Consider the following 24,449-nt stretch of genomic DNA (forward strand, 5'->3'; position numbering starts at 1 on the left):
TAGGGATTAGTGTGGTAGACACCCCCAAATCCCATATAGAACACAAATGTTAAATATACTTGTAGCAAAGACACTTTACATATTAATTGAAGATGAACTAGTTTTCAAAAGTCACATTTCATAAACATTTAAAATCGCTGTTTATTTTTTTCAGAGTTTAAATTATTTCATAATCTAAACCTTTGTTATTGTTTTCAGGTTTTTTTTATTTTCCACAGGTACTTGGAAAGATCTGAGGCCCTAGAAGTTGTCTATAAAATGAATAAAAATGGCCCATGTGCTGAGCACTGTTTTAGATATTCTGATGGGAAGGAGTATAGGAAAGGGTGTTGCCGGTCATGGTGGTGCACACCTATAATCCCAGCGGCTCTGGAGGTTGAGGCAGGGAAATCATAGGTTCGAACCCAGCCTCAGCCATTTAGCGAGGCTGTAAGCAACCATCTGAGACCCTGTAAAAAATAAAAATGGTGGGGGATATGGCTTAGGGCTTAAGCAACCTCTGGGTTCAGTCCTGAGTATATGTATGATCCAGCAGATCCACCTCTTTCCCTTTTTGGTACTAGAGAGGTACTTTACTGCTGAACTATGTCCCCAGAACTTTTAATTTTTTTTTCTTTGAGACAAATTCTCACTAATTTGCTGAGAGTCTCACTCCTTTGTTGAAGCTGACTTCAAACTTGTGATCCTTTGCCTAAATTTTCCAAATCACCTGTTTTCTTTCCTGCCCTCAACTCATACCTCTTCACTGTAGTTTTTTTTAAAAAATCCATTTTTACTATCATTCCTTTTATTAGTCTACTTGATTTTGGTTAGTTTTTTGTTTTAGTTTTTCAGTACTGAGGATAGAACTCAGGAACTCTACATTCTTTTATTTCTCCTTTTCTTTTTTTTTGCAAGAGAGTCTTACTACACTGTCCCTACTGACCTGCATATTTGCCATCTTCCTGCCTCAGCCTCCCCAGTAGCGGGGAGGACAGGCATGCTTCACTACAACTGGCTTGAAGAGTTTCAAGAATTTCATTGCATTTTCCTAGATTGTATATATGTTTCTTCTTGTTTGCAGAGTGTTTTGGAAAACAAGAAAATGGAATGAAAAAACATTGAAATTTGAATCGGATGAGAATGTCCCACGCAGAAAAAAGCAATTTAAGAAGGCCAAACTTTTGAAATCTAGAAAACAGAGTGAAGAGCTTCAGGAAGCTAAACGAGAGATCACATTCCCCTGTTCCTTATGCAAGCAGGAAATTGTCACGACTGGCATTTTCTTCCACAAGAAGCAACATGCAGTTCTGGCTACATTGGATTTCCCATGGATGGGTGGTAGGAAACCCCCATTTTCAGTCCTGGATGCTCAGAGACAATTTATAATTTCCCAACTATTGTCATCTTTTGAGTTCAATGAAAAAATCCTGCAAAACATTAATAATGCTTTTGAACTACTTGAGAAAAAACAAATCCCATTATACTATAAGATTATTGATTACATTGATGGGAGTTCCGTGTCTTCTCAACATATACCTCACCTATTAATTAAAGGTGTAGCCATCTGCAGAGACAGAAATGCTGCATGGAAAGTAGACATGAATGATAAATTCACTGTCATGAATAATTTTGGCAATAAACCCAATGTGTGTTTTTTTGGTTTGTTTGACGGACACCACGGTGCCGCAGCAGCAGACTTGGCATCAGCAGAGCTACCGATTTTACTTCTCCATCAACTTTCCAAATTTGATCCTTCCTACCAAATGACGACTGAACAGCAAGAAATCATCAATTCCTTCCACACTGTGTTTAGAGAAGAATACACGGCAATAGAAGATCTCTTCTCCTCCATATACAAAAAGCCAAGAGCATTGAAGTATGAGTACGAGGACACACACAAAGCATTTGCAAAAGCGTTTTGGAGAATGGATAGGCTTTTACGTCTTGGAAGGAATGAAGTTTCCAGGGTCCGATGGAGTGGCTGTTCTGCAGTTACTTGTATATTGGAAGGCAGCATTAAAAATCCTCATGTTAATAAGAATTGGAAAGGAACCAATAACTGGGATGGATTATCTAAGAACAACCCTTCCCAGATGATGCCACAAATAATTTCAGGAGTATTACACATTGCAAATGCTGGTATGTATATCTTATAGCAAAAGATAAAACCTTAACATTTTTGATTCCCGGCAGTAAAATTCATGCTCCCAGAATATTAATATTATTATTTAGTTACTTATTATGCCTAGAATCACACTGATCATTTTAAGAAATAATAACCAAGCTGGGTGTGGTGGTAAATGCCTATAATCCTAGTGATTTGGAAGTCTGAGGGAGGAGGATCCCAAGTTTGAGGCTAGCCTCAGCAACTTAGTGTGGCCCTAAGCAACCTGGTTAGATCCCATCTCAAATTTTTAAAATTGATTTTGTTATTTTTTTTAAATACACGACAACAGTGGAATGCATTACAATCCCTATTACACATATGAAGCACAATTTTTCATATCTCTCTATATAAAGTATGTTCATATCAATTTATGCCATTATGCATGTACTTTTTTTGCATTACAATTCTTTTTTTTTTTTTTTTTTTTTTTTTTTTAGAGAAAGTGAGAGAGGGGGACAGAGAGAGAGAGAGAATTTTAACATTTATTTATTTTTTCTTAGTTCTCGGAGGACACATCTTTGTTGGTATGTGGTGCTGCTGAGGATCGAACCCGGGCCGCACGCATGCTAGGCGAGCGCGCTACCGCTTGAGCCACATCCCAGCCCCCATTACAATTCTTAATACACATATATACCACATTTTTTCATATCTCTGTTTGTATATAAGGTGTATTGACACCCAATTCAAGTCTTCATACATGTACTTTGTATAATGATGACCATCACATCCCACCATCCTTGCTAATCCCCTTCCCCCTTCCTTTCCCTCCCACCCCTCTTCCCTATCTAGAATTAATCTAATCCTCCCATGTTCTCCCTCCCTACCCCACTATGAGTCACCCCCCTTATATCGGAGAAAACATTTGGCATTTTTTTGGGGGGGGGGAATTGGCTGACTTCACTTAGCATTATCTTCTCCAGTGCCATCCATTTACCTGCAAATGCCATGATTTCCCATCTCAAATTCAAAAAATAAAAATAAAAAGTGCTAGGGATGCTGGGCATGGTGGTGCACGCCTGTAATCCCAGCAGTCTGGGAGGCTGAGACAAGAGGATCACGAGTTCAAAGCCAGCCTCAGCAACTTCGAGGTGTTAAGCAACTCAGTGAGACCCCTCTCTCTAAATAAAATACAAAATAGGGCTGGGGATATGGCTCAGAGGTTGAGTGCCCCTGAGTTCAGTTCTCTGTATCCAAAAAGAAAAAGTGCTGGAGATGTACTCAGTGGTAAAACACCCCTGTTCAATCCCCAATTCAAAATAAATAAATAAATAATAAAAATTAAAAAAAAAGAATAACCCCAGAAAACTAGTTGCAAATATTTTTCCAAGAGAAAGCCCTCATAATCCAATAATTTCACTTCTAAACATTGGTTTTGTTTTTTTTCTTAAAGGTTCTAAACATTGTTGCATTGCCTGTGAGCTTCTGGGGGAAACTTCCAGATCCAAACCATAACAACTTAGATCCAAACAAACAAAAAAACACTGTACACATTTACTTTGTTCATAACAATAGAAAGTTGTTTAATTATTCTTAGTGTGGTTGCTCAAAATGGTCAATTATTCTGATAATTAATACAAAAATTAATAGACCCTCCTCATGCTCAGGGGCCATGGAACACTAGTTTAATCTCAGAAAGATTAATAGTTCATGCTGCAATTCTATATGTGTGCATGTGTACATTCTCTCTCTCTCTCTCTCTCTCTTTTCCGATACTGGGGATTAAACTCAGCGGTTCTTTACTACTGAGATACATTTCCAAATCTTTTATGGTTTTTTTTTTTTGAGACAGAGTCTCCCTAAATTACTGAAGTTCTCAATAAGTTGCTGACTCTGGCCTTGAACTTGTCATGCTCCTGTCTTAAAAGTCCCAAGTGACTGGGATTATAGGCATGTACCTATATGTATCCAGCTTGCATTCTTTGATATTTATGTTTAGGAAGTAATTCTTCTGACCTTTAAAGTTTTTATTTATTTATCAGTACTGGGGATTTGAACCCAGAGGAGTTTTGACGCTTTTTATCTTAAGACAGAATCTTTTTAAATAAGACTGACCTTGAATTGTGATCCTCCTGCTTTTAGCCTTCGATTACTGTTGAGATCACAGGTGTGTGCCCCTGTGCCCCTCTGACCTTTAGTTCTTAAAATCTTAGCTTAGGAGTTTGCCAAAATGGAAAATCCAGAGGTAAAGAGTCTTAGAAAAATTAACCTGAGTTTCATGAGAATTGCTTTGATAATAGTGTTCCATGGCCCTTTCCGTACAAAAAAAATTATAATTTGTGTTAGTGTCTGCTTACTGAATACTGGATGCAGAGCAATTTTTTTCTCATTTAGTCTTACAAAAATACAAATATCTAATTATTTCTTGGTGTCACTAACTCAGTATTTCAGAGGAGAAATGGAAACTCAGAAAGGTCAGATGATTTGTTCCAGGTTTCAGAGGTAATGAGGACTGGACCTGGAAATCCTTTCATGATGTCCTGCTCTACCTCTCAAGGAGTTTGCCTCAGAGATCACTAGGCTGGGCCCCAGTGCATGGTTTTGGGCAGACACGGCATTTCAAGGGCCACATAGTTACAAAATCCATTGCAAGGCCAAGGCCCTTGACAGTTAGCTATTTCTTTTTTTTTTTTTTTTTTTTTTTTTAAGAGAGAGTGAGAGAGGAGAGAGAGAGAGAGAGAGAGAGAATTTTTAATATTTATTTTTTAGTTCTCGGCGGACACAACATCTTTGTTGGTATGTGGTGCTGAGGATCGAACCTGGGCTGCACGCATGCAAGGCGAGCGCGCTACCGCTTGAGCCACATCCCCAGCCCCAGTTAGCTATTTCTAATACAGCTCTACTCCACAGCCCCAAATTTGGAGGACTCCAGATTAACCAATATCAGGAAACCAAGTGCAATGCCAAGTGCCTCAGAGTCTTTGTCATTTTTGTGTCTACATTGAGGTTCCAAACAACTTCAGACCAGGCCTACTTCAAGGACTGATGTTTTTCAGATTTCAGGCCAACCTAGGAACTGACCCCGTATTTTGTGAATTTTGACATCTATCAGAAAATATCATTTGACACAGGATTCTTATAAATTAAACGAGAAATGATGAAATATTCAATATTCAATAACTAGACATAATTTTAAATGTCTTGTATACCATGATTCATTATTTCTAGACTCTTTTCTATTTGGTCAGGTCAAATATTTATTTGCATTTAATTTTCAGGTAATTCTGTTAAATTATTTCATTTAGACAGCCTGCTTTTTTCTTTTCTTTTTTTTTTTTTTAGTTCTAGGGATTAAACCCAGAGGTGCTTTGCCACTAAGCTTACTAAGTTACATTCCCAGTCCGTTTTATTTTTTACTTTGAGACAGGGTCTCACTAAGTTGCCAAATTGGGTCTTGAACTTGCCATCCTGCCTCAGCCTCCACAGTGGATGGGAGTAATGGTGTATGCCACCATGTCTGTTTTTATATCTTCACAGAAATTTAGTTTTCAAAATGACTGAAAAGTATCTAGAATGCTTTCTTACAGGAGCACTTTTGTGGCAAAAATCATGACTGTATTGCAGAATGCATTTTTTTTTCACATTATGTCTGTCTATTAAAATGTAGCTGGGCATGGTGGTGTATGCCTGTAATCTCAGTGATGTGGGAGGCTGAGGCAAGAGGATGGCAACTTTGAGGCCAGCCCCAGAAACCTAGCAAGGCCCTAAGCAACTTTTTCATTTTTGCAGTGCTGGGGATTGAACCCAGAGCCTTGCACATGCTAGGCAAGTGCTCTACTTCTGAGTTATAAAACTGTGGTTATTCCCCACTGCCACTGGATCCAGAGGGAGGCACTTAACCACTGAGTAACATTCCCAGGCATTTAATTTTTTTTTTTTTTTTTTACTTTGAGACAGGTCTGGCTAATTTGGTGAAGGGGCGGGGGGCTCAAATTTGCAATCCTTCTGCTTCATCCGCCTGTGTTACTAGGCTCATAGGCATGTACCACCATATCCAGGTACATTTTGTATTTTGTAAAATAATTAGCCAGATGTAGAGGTGCACATTGTAATTCCAGTGACTCATGAGGCTGAGGTAAGGAAGGATCACAAAATTGAGGCCAGTCTCAGAAATACAGGAAGAACCTCTGTCAAAAAACAAAACAGAACAAAAAAGCCCAAAGAAGAAACAAGAAACAGATATAATTAGAGCAAGGAAATTTGTTCTCTTGTTTGAATTCATAAAATATAAAATTCCTAAAAAAAAATTAGGTTTGTGTACAGCTCTAGAATTTAAAAAATATATTTACCTTATAATAAAACATGAGTGTAGGGCTAGGGTTGTGGCTCAGTGGTAGAGTGCTTGCTTCGCACATGTGGGACCCCGGGTTTGATCCTCAGCACCACATTAAAAAAAATAAGTGAAATAAAGGTATTGTGTCCAACCACAACTAAAAAATAAATATTAAAAAAGTGAGTATAATGATGAAACCCTTGAATAAATATTGAATTTGTGCATGTGTAAAAAATTCCAAAATAACATTCTTAATTGTTTTCTTATCATTCCCATTTTTATTGCATTTTATATATTCTCTTGATGATTTTTATTTCCTAACACTAACCTAACTAAATATATATGTATATGTTTGTGTGTATGTATATCACAATTAAATTTTTTCCTAGCATCAAAAACTCCACCAATTTTACATCTCCCCCCATCTCCACCCCCAGTTCTGAGGATTGAACCAAGTGCTTCACACATGCCAGGCAAGTATTCTACCACTGAACAACCTCCTCAGGCCCTTTCAAGTTTTCTTTTAAGGCAGGGTCTGGATAAATTGCCCAGGCTGACTTTGAATTTGAGATGTTCCTGTCTCAGTCTCCCCAGTAACTGGGATTACAGTTGTCTGTCACTCTAATTTTAGATATCTTATTGGGCATAAGGTGACATCTCATTGTAATTTTGATTTCCATTTCCCTGATGATATTGGGTATCAAGTGCTTATTAGCCATTTGAATATCCACAAAAATGCTATTCAAATCTTTTTTTTTTTTTTTTTATGATGATATGGTGGATTAAACACTCAGGGCACTCTATCAGAACTACATCCTCCCTCCTTTTTTATTTTTTATTTTGAGATGGGATCTCTCTAAATTGTTGAGGCTGGCCTTGAACTTGAGATCTTCCTGTCTCAGCCTCCTGAGTAGCTGGGATTACAGGTGTGGGCCTTCTTGTCTTCCTAGAATAAATCCTGCTTAATCAAGGCCTATAATTTTTTTACATAGTGTTGGAGTGGTTTGCTAGTATTTTGTGAAGGAGTTTTTCATCTATGTATCTAGGTTAAGGATTTTATCCATTCATCTATAGATATATAGATATCTAAATGTATATCTATATATTTTCTGGTTCTGGGGATTAAACCCAGGGCATGGTACACGCTAGGCAAGTGCTCTGTCACCCCAGCCCCTCTTTTTATTGATATTCTCTATTTGGTGGACCATCATGCTTTCCTTTTGTAGCCATACCTTCCTTTAGCTCTTTATCTGATAAAATCCAATGTTCGGGCTTCCTCCATTCTTATTATCCCATTTCCCCGCCTTTGAATGAGCTATACTTTTGTTTCTTTGTCTTATAATTTTTGTTGTTTTTAAAATTGGATAGGGGGCTGGGGATGTGGCTCAAGAGGTAGCGCGCTCGCCTAGCATGCGTGCGGCCCGGGTTCAATCCTCAGCAGCACCACATACCAACAAAGATGTTGTGTCCGCCGAGAACTAAGAAAAAATAAATAAATGTTAAAATTAAAAAAAAAAAAAATAAAAAAAAAAAATTGGATATTTTAAGAAACAGATTGTTCTCCCCCCCCCCCCCACTTAAGTGACTTTCCTGAACTGTCAAATCTCCATGCTTGTGTGTAGCCATAATGGCGGTGCTCGGTCAGTTTAGGAGTCAGCTAATATTTAGGCTGAGATTCCCTTCAATGCCTCCCTTGAACCAATATACATCTTGCAGTCATTGTTGGGACTGAGAGGGTCTGTGTTTTGTTGGGTCTATCTTTAATAAAATGGCAGGCACTTTAAGACTTTGTATTAGCTTTCACTTCCTCTTTGGGTGGGTGAAGCCTCAAGGTCGGTGGTTCATGAGAATTCAGGTCCTGTGCATGTGTAAAGGCTGAATATGTGCATGTTCTATTTTCTCAGAAATGCGTTGCGCTTTATAAAACCATGGCATGCTCAGTTACTGAGGCTGGTCTTGAGCTTGTGATCCTCCTGACTCAGACTTCTGAGTAACTGGGGTTACAGAGGTGCATCATGAGCCCAGTAGTTCTGGCAATTTTTAAAGTAAGCCTCCTCTTAAGTCTAAATGCTTTCACTGCCAAATGCTTTCAGGCAGCTGTGATTTTAAATAATTGCTGCTGTTTGTTTTTGACAAACACCTTGGGAATAGAGTTGTTTGCACAGAGTAAATGCTGAGTCAGGTCAAATAATGACAAGATCTCACAATGGAGCTTTTTTTTTTTTTTTTTTTTTTTTTTTTCAGAGTTTCAAGACAGTTCAAATAGTGACAATTCTTTGGGGATTTTGTTTTAAAGGGAAGTCCAAAGCTATCCTATCTTCTGCAGAGAGCTAGGTTGTTCAGTTTCACAGCAACCATTATTATGAGGTTGCTGCTTTTTTAATACCACTGCAGAGAGCCGAGAGCTGTTTGAAGCAGGTCAAGTTTAAAGGCTAAAAATCCCATTGTTCTCACCACCTGTAGTTGTTTCTCTTGGAAAATACATTTCAGATTTTTGAAAGATGTAGGTTAATTTCTAGAAAGTTGATTTCCACGATCTTTTCCAGCGTTCTTTCTCATTGCTTTTGCTGAAAAGATTTTTACGTGTTTACCCTGCCTGATCCCCTACATTAATTTTTTTTCAAAAAGATTTGGGTGTGGCCTGGGGATGTGGCTCAAGCGGTAGCGGGCTCGCCTGGCATGCGTGCGGCCCGGGTTCGATCCTCAGCACCACATACCAACAAAGATGTTGTGTCCGCCGAGAACTAAAAAATAAACATTAAAAATCCCCTCTCTCTCTCTCTCTCCTCTCTCTTTAAAAAAAAAAAAAAAAAAAAGATTTGGGTGCCCTTTTCACCTTTTGTCACAGAGGCAACCTTGACTCATCATATACCAGTATTGATCATTTTTAAATTTTTTAAAAATTTTGCAGTTCTGGGAATTGAGCCCATGGGTTCTCTCCCATTGAAATACATTCCCCGCTCTTTTCATTTTATTTTTTTTATTTTTTGAGACAGGGTCTTGCTACATTGCCCAGGCTGGCCTCAAACTTGGAAACCTTCTGCTTTAGCTTCCCTAGTTCCTGGAATTGCAGGTGTGCATCACTGTGCTGGCTAATGACCACTTTAACTTTATTTCAAGCACTATAGTTACCCCGGAACACTTTAATTCTATTCACTCCCTCCTTACCTATATTTTGCTGTATATTTTAATTTCATAAGAAAATCCTTACAGCGTGGTAGAGATAAAGTTCAGTGATAGAGTTCTTGTGTAGCATGTGCCAGGACCTAGATTTGATCTGATGCCCAGCACCAAAAACAAAACAAAATAAACAAACAAACAAAAAAACACCACAAAAACAAAAAACAGCCTGACACAGTGATGCACGCGTGTAATCCCAGCAGCTTGGGAGGCTGAGGTGGGAGGATCAGGAATTCAAAGCCAGCTTCAGCAACTTAGCCAGGCACTAAGCAACTCATTGAGAACCCCATCTCTAAATAAAACAAAAAAAAGGACTGGGGGTGGCTCAGTAGTTAAGTGCCTTTGAGTTCAATCCCTGGTACTAAAGAAAACAACAAAACAAAACACAACAACCACAAGACATTATTTTTGGCTTATGCATTTTTTAAATCTAATTATTTTTCCAAATTTTTAGTATTCTTCACAAACTTTCCTTTTTCATCTGTAATGTTTTCTCTTCTGTCTGAAGTATATCCACTAGAATTTCTATTAGGGTTCATTGGTGGCAAATATAGACTTTTGTTGTTGTTTTTCTACTTAGTTATACACGACAGCAGAATGCATTGTAATTCATTGTACACAAATAGAGCAAAACATTTCAATTCTCGGGTTGTACATGATATACAGTCACACCATTTGTGAAATCATATATGTATCTAGAGTAATGATGTCCGTCTCATTCCACCATCTTTCCTGCCCCATGCCCCCTCCCCCAAATACAGACTCTGTGTGATATTCTTTTTTTTTTTTTTTTTAAGGTTTTTGTTATTCTTTTTAAAAATATTTGTTTATTTATACATAGGCACAATATCTTTATTTTCTTTATTTATTTTTATGTGGTACTGAGGATCGAACCCAGGGTCTCACACGTGCGAGGCGAACGCTCTACCACTGAGCCATAACCCCAGCCTGTTTCTTTTTCTTGAAAGATATTTTTGTTGAATAAAAATTCTAGTTTGGCAGGTTGTTTTCTCTTAGCATTTCAAAGAAATTATTCCCCCTTTCTGTTTTCTATTGTTGCTGATAAAAAGCCGTCTATTGAAGGTAATTGATTTTTTTTTCCTGCTTTAAATATATTTTGGTCTTTGATGGAGCCTAATTTCACTAAGATTATTTATAAGTAGATTTTTAAAAAATTGTAAATGTGGGATATTTTGGCTTCTTGACTTTGTGAATTGACATCTAATGCTATCTTTTCAAATTTTGCCTCTGTTTCATTTTTTCCATTCTGAAGCTATAATTAAACTTATATTAGAATGTCTTTCTCTATCACTAATGTCATTTCTGAGACATTACTGAGCTCAACTAATTTTTCTGTTTTTGTGTGGTAGTTTGAACAATTTCTCTCTATTCATAAATTCAAGCACTTCCATTTTCCTAATATTTTAGTTGATTTTTTTTTTTTACTGTTTTTTGTTTTTGGTTCTTTTTTTCTTAAATAACCTTGGTTATTCTTATCATTACTCGTTTCTTTCATATGAATAAATTTTTTATTCTTCTTTCTGAGATAGGATTACTAAGTTGTCTAGACCTGAGTTCAAGTGATCCTTCTGTAGATTCCCAAGTAGCTGAGACTACAGGTGTGCCCCACATGCCCAGCTCCTCTCTCTCTTTCTTCATATATATATGTGTGTGTGTGTGTGTATACGTATACAAATATACATATATATAAATATTTTTTTTTGTAACAGGGATTGAACGCAGGGGCATTTATCCCTGAGCCACATCCTCAGTCCCTTTCAAAAATTATTTTATTTAGAGATAAGTTCTTCTTAAATTGCTTAGGGCCTCATCAAGTTGTTGAGGCTGGCTTTTTGAAGTCACAATTCTCCTGGCTCAGCCTCCTGAGTTTCTGGGATTACAGGGTGAGCCACCACACTTCCAAAAAACTAAAAAAAAAAAAAAATTAACATTTAATGTTTAGTTGTAGGTGGACACAATACTTTTATTTTTATGTGGTGCCAAGGATCAAACCCAGTGTCTCACGCATGCTAGGCAAGCGCTTTATCTCTGAGCCACAACCCTAACTCCTTCCATATATTTTTAAATTGGTCTTATTCTTAAACTTATTACACATTCACTTAATATTTTTTGTCTGCTAATTCTAGTGCTCAGTATCTTTGTATCTGTTTCTGCTATATGATTTCTGCTAGCTTTTTGTTCTGGTGTTTGATTTCACTTTTGTTGTTGTTGTTGGTATTATGGATTTAACCAAGAACTCAGGGACAATTTACCACTGAGTACATCCCCAGGCTTTTTTATTTTTTGAGATAGGGCCTCTTTTTTAAGTTGATGAGGCTGGCTTTATACTTGATATCTTCCTGCCTCAGCCTCCCCAACTACTGGGATTACAGGTGTGAACCACCTTGCCTGCCCTGTTAGAAAATTCTATTTTCCTAAAAACTCATTTAATTACAATCATAGTCACAGAATATACATTATGATTTACATTTTTAATTTATTGAGACTTGTTTTATGACTCAGAGTATGGTCTATCTTGTTAAATGTTTTGTGTGTACCTCCTATGATTGAGTGATTTTTAAATATCAATTAGGCCAAGTCCTTGGCATTATTTTTCAAGTCCTCAGTGTTCTTACTGATTTTATATTGACTTCACAGTCTATCCGTTATTTGAGAGTTCAACTGAAACTGACTATAATTGTTGATTTTGCTTTCAGAATTTTGAGAACTATTAGATATATGTTTAGGAATGCTAATATTTGCTTGTTCAATAGGTCTTTTTTTTTTTTTTGGTACTGGGGATTGAACTCAGGGGCACTCGACCACTGAGCCACATCCCCAGCCCTATTTTGTATTTTATTTAGAGACAGGGTCTCACTGAGATGCTTAGCGCCTCGCTGTTGCTGAGTCTCTTCCTTTTAATTGGGTGTTTATTCTATTGTTAGTATGGTAAAATATGTTCCATCTAGTCTTTAATCCTTTTTTTTTTTTTTTTTTTTTTTTGCTGAACTGGGGATGGAACCCAGGGTTCTGCACGTACTAGGCACAGTGTACCAATAATCTACATCCGCAGTCCTTTTTATCCTGTTCTTGAGACAGAGCTTCCTCAAATTGGCCAGGCTACCTTCTATCTTGCAATTATAGGTATGTGCCTCCGCACTTCGCTTACTGGCTTCTTTAGAATTAGTTTATTATTGTATTAAATCTCCTTTGACATATTATTAGCTGTATTTTTTTTTTTTTTTTGTGCTGGGGTGCCCTACATCCCCAGTCTGACAGTCCTTCCATCCATTCTTGCAGTGGGGATTGGACAGGGTGGCGCCTTACCATCTGAGCTACATCCCAGTCCATTTTGTTTTTTTCTTTTGAGACAGGGTCTCACCTCGTTGTCAAATTTGGTATTGAACTTTCGATCCTGTCTCCACCTCCATCTATAACCCACAGTCGATGGGGTTATGGATGCCACCATATTCTTTATTTTCAGACAAGGTCTCACTAAATTGCTGGGATTACAGGCATGCATCACTCTACAGCCAGCTATAACTCTGACACTTAATAGTTTTGCGTTTTATACATTTTCCAATATTGTTTTTAACTTTTTTAAAGTTGTATATGGACACAATATCTTCATTTATTTTTATGTGGTGCTGAGGATCAAACCCAGTGCCTCATGTGTGCTAGGCAAGTGCTCTACAACTGAGTTACAACCCAGCCCTTGTATTATACATCTTCAATTTCTCCAATCTACATTTAAGTGATATTATAGCACTTTGTAGGTAGAATAAAATTCTTATTATAGTACACTTTTGTTTATTCCCTCCTAGACTTATATATATATATATATAATGTAGTACATATTCTCTATCACTTTTCCTGTTAAACATTCAATTATCTTTTACATATTTTTCAATTAAAATGATATGTATACGAGTAATATGGGTTTTGGGATGATGAGACTTTATTTGTACCTCTGCTTTTAAAAGAAATATTCATTTGGTCTATTGTTTTTAACTTTTTAAAAGTTGTACATGGACATAACTTCAGGTTGACAGATTTTTCCTTTCAGTATGTTAAAAATATTACTTCACTGTCTTCTTGCTTGCATTGCTGTCACCACTTTCTGTGTTCCTCTGTACATAATATGGTTTCCCCCTTGTGGCTGGTTTAGATTTTCTTTGATTTTAAGCAATTTATGATGTATGCCAATTATTTTCTCCTCATTTCTCTCCCTAAAGCACACAAATTTTGTACTTGAGGCTACTTGAAATTGTCCCTGGATCATTAATGCTCTTTGATTTTGAAACTTTTTTCTCTCTATGCTTTGTTTTGTAGTTTCTATTGCTATATTTTCAATTTCACTAAATTTTTCTTCAGTAATATCTAATCTGCCATTAATCACATCTTGTAGTGTTTTTTATTTTAGACATTGTTGTTTTCATCTCCAGAGCTCACCCTGTAATATACTAGACTCCTTTTTTCCTTACAAAAGTTGGAGATAACCCAGTGATTTTAGAAAGCAGTTACATTATTGCCTTCTGCATAAGAAACACTCTGAAGCCCCCCATTGTGGCATATGCTTGTTATCCAATTGAGGCAGAGGTAGCAAGATTAAGCCTGGAACAAATATGGGCAAATTAGTAAGACTGTTTTAAAATAAAGAAATAAAAAGGGCTGAGGATGTAGTTTAGTGGAAGAGTGCCCCTGGGTTCAATTCCCAGTACTGCCATCACCACTACAAAAACAAAAAAACATTTGACTATACATTTTACCTTAAAAAGCCATCATCACAAAGCAGCTCTTTTCAATTTTTTTTTAGTTGTAGATGGACACAATATCTTGATTTTATTTATTTTTATGTGGTGCTGAGGATCAAAGGCAAGTGCTCCACCACCCAGCCACAACCCCAGCCACAACCCCAGCCCTCAAAGCAGTTCTTTTAACTTTTTTTTTTTGGTGCTGAGGATTGAACCCAGGACCTTGCACATACAAGGAAAGCACCCTACCAACTGAGCTATATCCCCAGCCTCATAAAGCAGCTCTTTTTAACCCCAAATTATTGTCCCCAAATATGTTGTTGTTTTTCCAGTGACGGTTATATTTTTGTTCTGGCAACATATTCTGAAAAGCACAGTATCTCCAATTCTCAAAAGCTAGAAACTTTACATTAGGAATTTGAACTCTTTAAGCTCAGATTAAAATTTTTTGTGCAATGGCTGAGTGAGGTGGCACAAGCCTGTACTCCTAAACTACTTGGGAGAATGTGGTAGGAGTTCAAGGCCACTCTGACCTTATCTTAAAGTAAAACAGGTTGGGGATATAACAGTAGAGTGCTTGCCTATTACGTGTGAGGTCCTGGGTTCAACCCTTACTGTTTCCTTCTCCACAAAAAAAATAGAACTTGTGTAATAGTTTTTAATCACACAGTTCACCACTTGGTTAGGCATTCATATTTTCCCTAAACAGATGGTACAGGAACATTTCTTCCTTTATTTATTTTATTTTTTTGTAGTAGGGATTGAACCCACAGGTGCTTTACCAATAAGCTGCACCTTCACTTTTTTTTTTTTTTTTTGAGACAGGGTCTCACTAAATTGCTTAGGGTTTTGCTAAATTGCTGAGGCAGGCAAGCCTCAAACTCCTTCTGCCTCAGCTTCTCAAAGTCACTGGGATTACAGGCATGAATCACTGAGAGAGCAGACAGTGCATAAGGCTAAAATTTATCAAACTCTCAGAGACAAAACCAAAACCAAATTAGCTGTTTATCAGTTGGGGGTAGTGGCAGAAGGTTCACCAAACATGAGACCAGCATTGACAATTTAGTAAGACCCTGTCTCAAAAAATAAAAGGGCTGAGGATGTGGCTTATTTAAGTGTCCCTGGGTTCAATCAAAAGTTATTGACCATATTACCATTTTAAGTTCATATTCATACTAAAATTGTGTTGTTTTCATGATGCTGGGGACTGAACCCAGGGGTGCTCTACCTCTGAGCTACATCCCCAATCCTTTTTGTTTCAAGACAGGGTCTTGCTAAATCGCCTAGACTAGCAAGATTGCACACGCCTGTAATCCCAGCAGGCTGGGAAGGCTGAGGTAGGAGGATTGTGAGTTCAAAGTCAGCCTCAGCAAAAGCGAGGAGCTAGGCAACTCAGTGAGACCCTGTCTCTAAATAAATTATTAAAAAAAAAAAAAATAGGGCTGGGGATGTGGCTCAATGCCCCTGAGTTCAATCCCTGGTACTAAAAACAACAAAAAAGCTTGCAATCCTCCTGTCTCAGCCTCCTAGGAGCTGGGATTATTTATAGGCATCTGCCACTGCACGCGGCTGTACTGAATTCTTTTCAAGTCAAGTTAAGTGGCAGGGAAATGTGTTTTTTCTTTTTACTGAGTGAACTTTGGCTTGCCACATGCAAGTGAACATTTAGGAAGTGAATGGTCTTGACTATTTTGAACCAGATTCTGTCCCATTTTCATAGCACTATTCACATTAAACACATATTTTTTTTCTAACGTCAAAGAGGTACTGAATCATACATCCTAATGTTCTATTTAATCAACCAGTATGTTGAGTACCATTTCCACGATGCTTTGCTGATTAACACTAATAATTTACAACTTACCAAAAGTCAAGAATTATTTTACCAATTTACCTTGTGCAAAACATAACTAGAATGATCAACATTAAAGACAAATACAAAACTTTAATAACCAAACTATACAGAAATGAGAAGCCTATTTTTAGAACTATCATTTACATACCTCTCATCTTTCCAATATATATATATATATATATATATATATATATATATATATATATCATCTTTTTAAAAAATTCTCAGGCTGGGGATATGGCTCAAGTGGTAGCGTGCTCGCCTGGCATGCGTTCGGCCCGGGTTCGATCCTCAGTACCACATACAAAGAAAGATGTTGTGTCCACTGAAAACTAAAAAATAAATATTAAAAAATTCTCTTTTAAAAAAAAAATTCTCATTTTTTTGGTATCAGGGATTGAAACCAGGGGTGCTTAACCAAGCCACATCCCCAGCCCTTTGTTGTTTTATTTAGAGAGAGAGTCTCACAGTGTTGCTTATGGCCTAGTGCTAAATTGCTGAGTCTGGTTTGAAACACAATCTTCCTGCCTCAGCCTCCCAAGCAAGCTCTGGGATTACAGGTGTACATGCACAGCTATATCACCTTTTGGTCCCAATCCACACACACAGATATCAACATTTCACATTATGTAAATGGGCCAATGTTATTAATGTATACCCTACACTAATACTCCATCAAGTTACGCTTTCTGTCCCATCACTTGCATGAACCAGTTTTTTTCCTTTAGTATCCATGGCCTCACACATGCTAGGCAAAGCACTCTAACTGCATTTCCAGATCTTCTAAGCCTAAATTCTTTTACCTAAATAAAATGGATGACTTAAGTCAAGCTCATGGTGCACTACTTTTATCCCAGCTATATAGGAGGCTGATGCAGGAGGATTGAAAATCCAAGGTCAACCTGGGCAACTTACTGAGTCCCAGCCTCAAAATAAAATTTAAGAGGGCTGAATATGTTACTCAGTGCTAGAAAACTTGCCTAGCATGAGTTGAGACCCTGGGTTTAATCAAGCACCACAGAAAAGAGTGTTTAGAAATGAACCTCTGTAAGAGACAAAATTCTGATCCTAGGTGTAGCATTGTATTTAAAAATCAGAATATTCTATCTAAAGTAAATTTGGCATCCTAATCTAGGAAATTTGAATTCTAAGGATATAATATTCAAATGACTAACCCCATCTCAGAACAATTTTTTATAAATCATGACTCTGTACCAAAAACAATTACATCCCTAAGAACTCAATACTTTTTTCTAAGAAACAAAACTGACTTTTAAAGAAACTACAGTTTTAGTAATATTATCATCCTTTAATCTGTTTAGAGCATGTTTAGACTTTAAGATTGCAATGAAGCACACACATGAATTCATTTGAAGTATGAACAAACTACCATCAAACTTTTTAACATTTCAGTTTTCAAATGAAGGGTTTAATTTCAATGTTGTGGGTGCCTGTTATCCATTTAATACATTAATGATACATATTTTTTGCACACATTGAAGGAACTTAGTAAGACTGAAATTAATAGTGGTATGAAAAAGTTAGAATGCCACTGTACATTCAGATTTTAACTTCAATCAGTTACACAACTGTCAGACTCTATTCTTAAAAAAAAAAATCAAAGGTGTTTTTAATTAAAGAAGCATTTATTTAAACATTTTAAAAATAAAACCCGGTTGTATGAAATATATGTTGATTATTAAAAAGTTCAACTCGACTCTAAAATAAATAATATTTGGAAGCTGTTTCATAAAAAAAAACTTTGATTTAGGAATTATTTTTAATTATTGGTGGTTTTAGTTATTTTAATACCAAACCCAGAATTTTAAAAAGTAAAACTTGTTTCTCAGTTTGAAACCTAACTTATCATAAATCATTCAGTATACATGTTTAAAAAAATATTTTTACATGGCCTTCTTTCTGTTTAGCATCGAAATCACAGAATTAGTAAAGCTATCAGTATACTTTGACACAACTGGTTATTAAATCTGTAGGACAAAATTTTTTGTATTTTTAAATTATCTTTTAGGTAATGTACAAGCAGTCTTATGCAGAAATGGGAAAGGTTTTTGCCTAACCAAAGAACATACTACTCGAAACATCAAAGAAAGAAGAAGAGTACTTCAGACTGGAGCAGTAATCAGTTCAAACGAACCGTATGGGCTCCTAGAAGGGCAAATAAAAACCACAAGAGGACTTGGATTTCATGGAAATCTCAAACTGAAAAAATCCATTATCTCAGCACCTCAAACTATTTCTATTCCTATGGATGACTTATGTCAATTCCTTATCTTAGCTACTAATGGACTCTGGGAAGTTTTGGATAAAAAGGAAGTCACTGCAATGGTAATAACAATGTTTCATATGTATAAAGAAACATACACCTCAATCACACAGTTAGAAGCTCTACCATCTACAGGGCCTCCGCTTCTTCCAAACAGTGACAAAAGTAATAATGAATTCGAAAGTGATATCCACATATTGTTTCAGTGTGAATCTGAATCTGAAGAATATGTGTCAACCACAAATTCAAAAAACTCGTCTGACTATAGTTTTGATGACCCGAAAAATGAAGAATTATCTTCACCAACAACTAGTCATGAGAATGAAATTGAAAGTGCAGATGATGAGCAAACAAGTATAAAAAAATTAGGCACTAAAAATTTCTATGAAGGTGCAGCTGAGTATATTAGCCATAAACTTGTAAATGCTGCTTTAGAGGCTGGATCCAGAGACAACATTACAGTTATGGTAATATTTCTCAGTGGAAGTGAATATCACTTGCTGCCATAAAATATAAAGTTCTAATTATCCAGAGAACCAAAATATAATGCCACAAAGCAATTCGTTTATGAAGCAGACGTTAGGATGATACATCAATACCATGTAAATAATTTTAAGAAAGTAGTAAATATAAAAGTAGATTTTAGGTTACATAATATAATTTACATATGTTCACCATTTTATGCCAAAAAAGAGAAAAACCAGTACTTGCTTTTTATACCACTTTATTCCAACCTGAGCACCTCAATATAAAACTAAACACTGGTGAACTGTTTTCCTTACTAATTCTGAATTACTGTAAAATGTACAAGTTCTGCTAGCAGTTCAACACTTAAATAGATTAAATCATCTCTGACACATGGTAGATTTCATATAATGAAAAGACCTAAAATAATTAGTGCAATATACTGAACTGATCAAAATAAAATGGACTTTCAAAAACAAGGCTGCAAGATTGTTACTAACAATGCAATATTTATGTTACAAATTACAGATACATTGTTTATTATGGTTCTAGTTATGAGGAACAACTGAAGCCCCTTCCTTTCAAAGGAGGAAGAAATAATTAGCAGTTTTAGTAACTGTACATTTTGTATACTTTAAGCAATTCTTAAATATTACAGAAAAATAATAAACATATGGAGACAATGCAGTACCCTATTTACAGTACAGATGGAAATCAAATTTAAAGTAATCAAGTTTGAATGTACATAATTGTTAGTGCACTGACTATATTTATGTTCAAAGGGAACAAAAGCCCCTTCCCTATCCCCAAACAAGACCTATATAATGGCCAGCAGTGATTAAATATAAATCACAGACACCTGGTTTGTTTCATTTTTGTTGAAGAGCTCACATGAAGAGAACACTATTTATTAAATTGCATTCATCTGTTTTTATACTCTTAAAACAAGATGGGGCTACATTTGCTTTTTTACCCCATTTAAAAAAATAATGGGACTGGCTATAATTTTGATGCCACTAATTTCCTTTTTCTTCCTGGAGATGTGGGACGGTATTCTTATGGTTAATTTATTATTAAAATGTGGAATGTACACTTTAGATAAAAGAAATTATCATTTGCCTGAATACTGCGGCTAAGCATAAACATCTGGAGAATCCTAAAAATGTTTTTCAAAAGTCCAAATTAATAATTTCTAAATCTTTTCCATAGATGACTACTGCTCCAGTTTGGAGAAACTGGATGGTTAGCTGTGGATCCAGTCATTTATCTTTATCTCTAATGATGACAAATGATTCCCTCGTAACCTTCCAATGAAACAAGAATACACATAGTTCCCATCTTCCCTTTCTATTGCTGTAACATTAGTTAGAGGGATACATGCATGTTATTAAAAATTAAGTTCAAAACACATAAAATAATTCTGTATTAGAAACTCGACTCTATCGTAAGTCTCTTCTTTTTGGAAGTCATACTGGGCCGGTTAAATGCTCCAATCCCGCTGTTAACATTTAGGAAGCAGAATATTCCAGCTAGTTCAAACTGGAGGTTTAGTTACTACAACATTGACTCCTGGTTGGTTGTGTAGGTTCAGTAAGGTCTACTCCTCTTCCTCTAGTAGAATTTGCTCCTGGATTCTGTGGTTCATTCTTTGGCAACTTTTTAGCTGAGAGACAAATTATTAAAATAAATAAAATTAGAATATTCATATTAAAATTACTTTTATCTGCTTATTTATAATTTCTTTCTAGTTATGGTTATATGATGGTCATTCACTGCAAATATTTATTTGAATAAAATGAGTATCTACTCAATGCCAAAAACCCCACTGATAGTTGTTCTAAGGGAGTATATGTTTGGGAAGGGGTAGATGACTACCAGTTGTAGAAACATAATCAAGACTTAAATTTGACTAGAGTTGTATGTAATTCTTTATATATGCTTAATAATACCAACAATGTTTGTCCTCCCCAGTGCAACTTAATTATCACCCAGAAATATGAAGATCACATCTCCTTTTTCTTTCTTGGCTTCTACAGTCTTCAACCATCTACCTTTTCTTCCCTTAGAAAACTGCCCTGCCCTTTCCCCAGTGAACAAGAGCCTTCAATATACTAGGCAAGTGCTCCACCATTAAGTTATACTCCCAGGTCCTTTTTTTCCCTTATGTGCTGATAAAGAATCTTCATCTGATTCACCAGTAGTTGTATCTATCTATTTATTTATTTTTTTAAAGAGAGCGTGAGAGAGGAGAGAGAGAGAATTTTTAATATTTATTTTTTAGTTCTCGGCGGACACAACATCTTTGTTGGTATGTGGTGCTGAGGATCGAACCCAGATCGCACGCATGCCAGGCGAGCGCGCTACGGCTTGAGCCACATCCCCAGCCCAAGTTGTATCTAATTATAACTGATTCTAAAAGGTCTATCTCCAAAAACTAGATCCCAATTCTGCTTTAAGTTAAGATGAGTGTGGCTGATCAAATTTGGACAAAGCCCCTGAACCAACATTTATGGCTTTAATTTTGCTGAGTTCTGCCAGCTAATGGATATTTTCTAGAGTATGAAAAATGTTTAATTACTAAGGTCCTTGAAGTTGCTGGATTCACTTTTTGAGGGGAGAGGTTATTAACATTATATGTCTAGATTTCTTATTGTAAGGGTGTTTGGACACTGATATTTATCAATCTTGGAGATACAATACCATGGGAAGACTAATTTTACCATAGCCTTGATTCAGGTTACTCAGGAAGCTGAATATGTTCTACTTTAAAATCTGATTGCTTAGTTGCATTTTGGATCTTTTATACTTTATTTATTCTGTATGTTCCACATCAGCACTAATTATCTTTAGAATTCTAGATGCTGGTTTGGGAAATGGATCCAGGAGATATAAAGGAGCACTGAAGTTTGGGTTCTAGGTACAGCTCTAGGAATGGCTCTACAAGATGATAGCATAAATGGTAATATAATGTTAAATTTCTAGTTAAATTTATTTGTAAACAATGCCTTGTAGGTGCTGAACACTAATACCAGAGGTAGAATAAGTTAGCATTATAAACTGTACTATAATTAACACCAAGTTAGGTTTTGGAATGAGTAAGCATTTCTCTCTTTAGCTTACTTGTTTCAGGGCTCTCAGAAATTACATCTGAATAAGATTAGGAGGTTGAAGGAAATAAACTGGAATGAGTTTTTAAGTCCTTGAACTGATTAAAATTGTTTAGTGCACTACTGTGTGATTTAAGGTACTAATCTTGTGATGAGAAGAGCACAATTCCATTTATATTTCGAATTTCTTTCAAGCAGGGAAACATTCTGCATTGCGGATGTAATTCAGTGGCAAAGTGCTTGCCTAGTATACATGAGGCCCTGGGTTTGATTACCAGAACCAAAAACAAAAACAAAACAAAAAAACCCTAAAACAACAAACAAACATACATTCTCACTGGGGCGGGAGGGATGGAGGACACTAATCTGTAGGCTACTTTATAATGAAAAGTGACCTTATATAACATATCTGAATAAAAGGTACAAATGATAGCCCACCCTATGATCTTTCTTTTTCTGCAGTATGGGGACTGAACTCAGGGCCTCAGGAATGTTAAGACAACAAGTGCTCTACTACTGAGCTACAACTTCAACCCAGTGAAGTCTTAATACCATGGAAAACTTGAAAATCCAGGCTGATTTGAGCAACCTATTATCTCCTTATTTCCTGTTATTAACTTTTTAAATGTGATTATGTGCATAACTTGTCCCATTTGTAAGAACAGCATGTTGTCATATATAATCTTTCAAATGGTACTAGTATTTCCTCAGCAAATTGCTTAAGTTTTTCAGGAAAACATCTTACACAACAAACACGCAAGTTTCCCTCCCCCCCCCCAATTTCAAATAATCCATCATTAAGCTTGATCACCTAGTGCAAATTATGAGTCCTTGGATGCTTTTACCGGGTTTTCTTTAGCCTTTGATGCAGTTATTAATTGGTTAATTTGTTAAGTTCAATATAAGAATGTTTCTTTTGGAGGGTCAGAATTGTGCATACCCTAGTTAAGAATCGCTGGGATGAGAATAATGCCAGGGTCAAGAAAACTATGGAGGGGGCTGGGGATGTGGCTCAAGGGGTAGCGTGCTCGCCTGGCATGCGTGCGGCCCAGGTTCGATCCTCAGCACCACATACAAACAAAGATGTTGTGTCCGCCGAAAACTAAAAAATAAATATTAAAAAAAAAAAAAAAAAAGAAAACTATGGAGGCAGTAAACTCTTGATAACTACCAAACTAGACCCCCTTCAGGCAGACTCTGCATACCTAAAAATCACTGGAAGTAGGTTAACAGAAATATCTTTTGTTTTTGTTATTATTATTATTATTTTTTAAAGGCTTGATACTGGGCTGGGGTTGTGGCTCAGTGGCAGAGCACTTGCCTCACATGTGTGAGGCCCTGGATTCAATCTCAGCACCACAATAATTAAATAATTAAAGGTCTATCAACAGTTAAAAAAAGGCTGAATACTACTCAAACTTTATTACCTATCATCAAAAACTGAAATAGCAATTACCATGCTAAAAGCAAAGATATTGTTTTGCCTTCTTTCTTTACCCTTGTGCCTTCATGTCTGAAATCTTCTACAATGTTTACATTAAAATTAATTTTTTTTTTTAAAGAGAGAGAGGAGAGAGAGAGGGAATTTTTTTTTTAATATTTATTTTTTAGTTCTCGGCGGACACAACATCTTTGTTGGTATGTGGTGCTGAGGATCGAACCCGGGTCGCACGCATGCCAGGCGAGCGCGCTACTGCTTGAGCCATATCCCCAGCCCACATTAAAATAATTTTGGGGGCTGGGAATGTAGTTCAGTGGTAGAATGCTCACCTAGCAAGCATGAGGCCCTGGATTCAATCCCCAGCACTACACCACCAACAACAAAACAAAAACATCACCCCCCACCACAAACCAAATCAAAGCAAACCAAACCACCTAAAATAATCGATTAGTCAATCTTTATACTTATGTATCATGTACTTTTCTGAGTTATATTCATTAATACTTCAAAAAACTTGAAAAACAGAAGTAGTGCTCTATTCGGAGCAAAGGAGAAACCAAACTATTGATCAGCTAAAAAAGAAATATTATATCTAAATATTGCTGAGTTTTTGTCTTGTTTTAGGAGTCTATTTGTATCTGTGGTTTCAGTTACCACAAATGAGTAAGGTCAGAAAATATTAAATGGAAAATCCCAGAAATAATTGATAAGTTTTAATCTGCATGCTGTTCTGATTCAAAGGATGAAATTTTGTACCATCCTGCTCTGTCCAACCTGGGACATGAATCATCTCTTTGTCTAGTATATCCACATGTATATGCTACTTGCCCATTATCACGCTCCCACTGCTCCCCTCCCCCCTTCTACTACTAGCTATATTCCCAACCTTTTTTATTTTTTATTTTGAGACAGGGTCTTGCTAAGTTGCTTAGGGCCTCGATAAG

At 36.4% G+C, this 24,449-nt stretch overlaps 2 protein-coding genes across 3 annotated transcripts in view; one reads left to right on the forward strand and one right to left on the reverse strand.

Moving 5' to 3' along the window:
• Positions 1-18,194: 18,194 nt before the first annotated feature.
• On the forward strand, positions 18,195-19,437 carry Pp2d1 (protein phosphatase 2C like domain containing 1; the record flags this gene model as incomplete). The annotated part of the gene is made up of 1 exon (XM_005317422.4): positions 18,195-19,437. A coding segment is annotated over one exon (807 nt), but the record flags the coding sequence as incomplete, so codon positions are not given.
• The window catches only part of Rab5a (RAB5A, member RAS oncogene family), a 29,118-nt gene continuing 23,868 nt past the window's right edge, over positions 19,200-24,449 (reverse strand). For both annotated transcript variants that reach the window (XM_078038307.1, XM_005317255.5), the window contains one exon: positions 19,200-20,620. In XM_078038307.1, the coding sequence (XP_077894433.1) occupies positions 20,505-20,620 (116 nt within the window). In that variant the 3' untranslated portion in view covers positions 19,200-20,504. The remainder of the gene's footprint in view (positions 20,621-24,449) is intronic.

The sequence above is a fragment of the Ictidomys tridecemlineatus genome, chromosome 2 (genome assembly GCF_052094955.1).
Source record: "Ictidomys tridecemlineatus isolate mIctTri1 chromosome 2, mIctTri1.hap1, whole genome shotgun sequence".
In the NCBI taxonomy this organism is placed as follows: Eukaryota; Metazoa; Chordata; class Mammalia; order Rodentia; family Sciuridae; genus Ictidomys; species Ictidomys tridecemlineatus.